At 37.5% G+C, this 4,081-nt stretch overlaps 1 protein-coding gene across 1 annotated transcript; it reads left to right on the forward strand.

The window, feature by feature from the left end:
* The first annotated feature begins 1,197 nt into the window (after positions 1 to 1,197).
* On the forward strand, positions 1,198 to 4,081 carry LOC106747209 (odorant receptor 4-like). The gene is made up of 5 exons (XM_014624555.1): positions 1,198 to 1,527; positions 2,581 to 2,811; positions 2,971 to 3,084; positions 3,186 to 3,341; positions 4,031 to 4,081. Exons 1-5 carry the CDS (start codon positions 1,198 to 1,200, stop codon positions 4,079 to 4,081), a joined length of 882 nt encoding a protein of 293 aa, XP_014480041.1.

Here is a 4,081-nt window from a genome sequence, read left to right on the forward strand (position 1 = left end):
CCCCCCCCCCCGCCCCCCATTCGCTACCTTCTCGCTATCCATCGACCCTCATCCACGGAACCACAAAACTTTTCCTCACGGTCACCGGACATGATTCAATGTAACACACGCCGTATAACGTTCGCATGTTGCTATCCGTTGTTGCTTGAATTTTTAAAGCAAATAACACCGGCGCTACGCAGCGCTCCGGGTTTGCCGGACAATTCGAGAGGGGGTTCGACTACCCGGAAACTTTTTCCTCCCCGCCGACATACCGCGACAATAACACACGCAATCTGCGCATGATGCGATCAAAATATTTAATAAGCAACGGCTCGAGAGAAGGAGCGTACGGTTTGCACACACAGACATACACACGTTCCCGCTAGACTTTCAGTCCGTACAAAGGTGTATCGCGCACAAAGCGCCATCGGTCAAACGTATTTCATAACGTTCGAAATTGTCGTCCCGTCAAGACCCATGCGAACATATCCAGTTTGTCTTTATTGAAAAGAGAAAGAAAAAGCGGACGATTGAAAGAAAAAGTAATAATGAAAAATATGAAACTAGAGAATTCGATTAATCGGTCAATACAAATCTGGCTACGAATTTTCGGTATCTGGCCGGAATCCTCGTGCATCGTCTCGCGCAGATTGTTTTGGGTCGTCACGCTCATGATCGAGCAAACCTTGCAACTCCGATATATCACGACGAATTTCTATAGCGTCAACTTTTCCGAGGTGATAAACACTTTGAGTGAAATAATGCCGCACACGATACTGTTAATTAAACTCGGAATTTTTTGGTATAAACAGCGGTGAGATACGCAATAATACATAGCGATATGCAGTGTGTCAGTGAAGCGCCTCATTTTCAGCTTTCATCTAAAGTTCCCAGTGTGACGTTAACTTTTCATATTTCATCTCTCAGCATCTGTCGTTTGATATTTACTTTATCGCGAGTTTCATCGGTACAATCAATTACTCGCCAATTGGAAACGCGATGAATGTGATGGACTCGGCGATAAGTCGAAATATCAAACTAACATTTGTACACTCGAAGTAAAAGTAAAAACGCGCCGAATTTCGCGAAGATAATCATCACGCAGCGATAAATCATTTCGTCGCCAGTGATTTATGCGGCGATCCTTTCCCATCATCGTTCGCACGTGCGTGACCAGCGAAAATTATTTGTAGAACATTTGACAAGATACTAACAATGATGGCGGTCGATTGGGAAAAGTGTTCCAGCACGGAATTCAACATGTTCACGATGAAGTGCAAAGCGAAGCTATCGCAGCGGCTCGCTAACTTGACAATGGCATTTTACTCGACGGCCGTAATCTTTTATAGCAGCGACGTTCTCGTAAACCGCTTGGATGTCAGCAGAACTTCCAATACCACTGCACGGCCGCTCATTCTAAAGATGGAGATACCGTTTGATAGTAACAAAAGATTTGTATATGAGTCGCTTATAATTATGCAATTCCTTCAGTTGTGGTCGTGCTCCTGTACGATTGGAACGATCAATATTCTACTTATAATTTTGGTGAGTACCATATTACCATACTATGCCCGAGATACTCTAATTATTATTGTTATTTGAGGATGTATCTACCCATAACTCAGAAAATGACAACAAAATTACAAATTGATCTACATTGCATTTGAAAGTGACATCAAAAGTTTAACAGTACTTCAAAGCTTGAATCACTTTAAGGGAAATTGTAAATTGTAAAGATTTTATCGTGCTCTTTGAGATTAGCGTGCTCCTTGAGATTAGTGTGGTATTTTTAAATTCTATTTTCAATATTTTCTACACTAAAAATAAAATTTTAATGGAAAATACTGCTAAAGATTAATATGCAGACATTATATTAATTTCGTTTCAAATTAGCATTTATTATATTTAGTTAATAAAATAAATGTGTAAGAACGTAAATTTACTTGATAAATATTATATTAATATTTGAGTGGTTTCCTTGATGCGCCACTGAAAATACGATATTAATGCGTAATACATCCTTAAGGCATTTATTAATATCTCATTAATACATTATATGTTATGATAATCAGTGATCAGCACTGTGATACTATTGCATCTTATTAAGTTGCATAAAATTAGTAGTATCGAAATATAAAGTACAATTAAAAATTACTTACAATCAAAAGAGAGCTAATGAAACGAGATAAGAGATATACCCCAGAAAAATGAAAAATGAACATCGAATAGACGTCAAATCGACATCAAATCGACGTCGATTCGATGGTTTATTTCTCGCTGGAATTCAACTTGAATTTATTTACGATTTTTCTTAAGATTTATTACGATTTATCTTAAGATTTTATTACAATCAGAAAATATAAATCAAGACATCGACGTATTAACAAAATTGCTATCACATTACGTTGTCGAATAAACTAATAATTACTTTCATTGCTCACATTACAAAAGATAACTTACTGACAATTTTTATTCATCTTGCAATTTTTATTGCTCATTTGCCTTTTCAAGATATTTTGCATCACGAGCTCGATTTAAGCTTTAAGATACTTCTTAAAACCCAATTAGCGTGACAATTGACAAGACGGTTTATTTCAGATACTGCACGTGAGCGGTCAAATTGAAATTCTTTGCGAATGGTTGGTGGAGGTTTATCCGATGGAAAGGAGTCGTGACCCGAATCTCATTGTGATAAGGAAAGTAATTAAGACGCATCAGAAAATTATCACTTTTTCACAGTACATCGAGGATCTGTACTCAGGTATTGCGATGGCGTTGTTCGTATCGGACACTCTAATTATTTGCTGCTTGGGATTTATAATCGTTGTGGTAAGTAGCTTCCGACAATCGCGCGTTGCGATAAAAGGAAATATGGTTCATAGGGACGTCATTGAATAATCTACTGTAGTGCACGACATTGATCGCTTTTAATTATCGATAGGTTTCATCGCTCTCCCATTACCACCAGTTCTTTTTTTAATATTCCAGTCAGTCGGAACGCTCAGTGCTACAAAAATTATAATAAGCACTTTCTTATTTTATATCGCGATGAACCTGGAGGCATTTATATTTTGCTTCGCTGGAGAATATCTCAGCGCTAAGGTTAGATATCGGCGATGCGTAAAATAAGCAGAATATCGCTACTCACATCTACTATCGTAAAGATATGTTGATATCGCATTCTGTTCGGCGTTTACGTATAGAGCAAAACCGTTGGAAATGCCGCATATGATTCCTTCTGGTACGAATCGAATTTCAAAGACAGTCGGGTGATGTTGCTTCTGATAATGAGATCGCAGAATCAATTAACCATCACAATCGGGAAGGTCATGAACTTGTCTTTGGAACGATTTAGCAGTGTAAGATCACTTATCTTACATACAGGAACTTCTATTACGCCGATTGTCTCGATAACTGTTTAATCAAGATGTTACCTTCAAATGTTATCTCTCATCATATTCAAGTATCATGCTACTTAAACAACTCGGATATTCGAATCTTTCATGTGTTTCCCTTTTTCAAACGTTTCCCATATATCTGATTATTTTACCAATTATCCAAATACTTCATTATCGTGATTAGTAGAGATATAAGTAAATATAATGGAGACAGTAGGCACTTTAAAAAAAAGAGAGAAACAAATCAAATGACGCGAAGTCAACTACTACTAAAATTAGTAATAAATGGTAAATGAGTATTAGCCAAATATTATCCGCGATTTTGTGTACTTGGATACTCGATTACTTCAGATAATATCCGCGAATTTGAATACCGGATGAATATATCCGGATGGCCGGATGTAGAAACCATCCAATATATACTGACAACATGGATCTTATCATCAATTAATTTTCACATCATTATAGTTTACTTGACTTTCTGTACTCTGAAGAGCACGGCTCGTAGTTTCACGTACTCCCTACTCACTTGTGTTATCCTGTTATTTTTTCCCATGTTTCGAAAACGATGTTTCACATTAACCCTACTTCACAGATCTGCATCCACTCGCGAATATTCTCCGAAGTAAACGCAGAGAACATTGTTATAGATTGTAAAGGCCTCAGCTTCCTACATATCGGTTCTACTCGCGATATACTGA

Source organism: Dinoponera quadriceps, unplaced genomic scaffold (assembly GCF_001313825.1).
Source record: "Dinoponera quadriceps isolate SergipeBrazil2010 unplaced genomic scaffold, ASM131382v1 scaffold2131, whole genome shotgun sequence".
NCBI lineage: Eukaryota > Metazoa > Arthropoda > Insecta > Hymenoptera > Formicidae > Dinoponera > Dinoponera quadriceps.

Excerpts from the sequence above, each read along its gene's own strand:
- LOC106747209 (XM_014624555.1), top strand. The coding sequence starts at position 1,198 with ATGATGGCGGTCGATTGGGAAAAGTGTTCCAGCACGGAATTCAACATG. Across the intron at positions 1,528-2,580 it reads ATATTCTACTTATAATTTTG|ATACTGCACGTGAGCGGTCA; the intron begins GTGAGTACCATA and ends GGTTTATTTCAG. Across the intron at positions 3,085-3,185 it reads GAGAATATCTCAGCGCTAAG|AGCAAAACCGTTGGAAATGC; the intron begins GTTAGATATCGG and ends GTTTACGTATAG.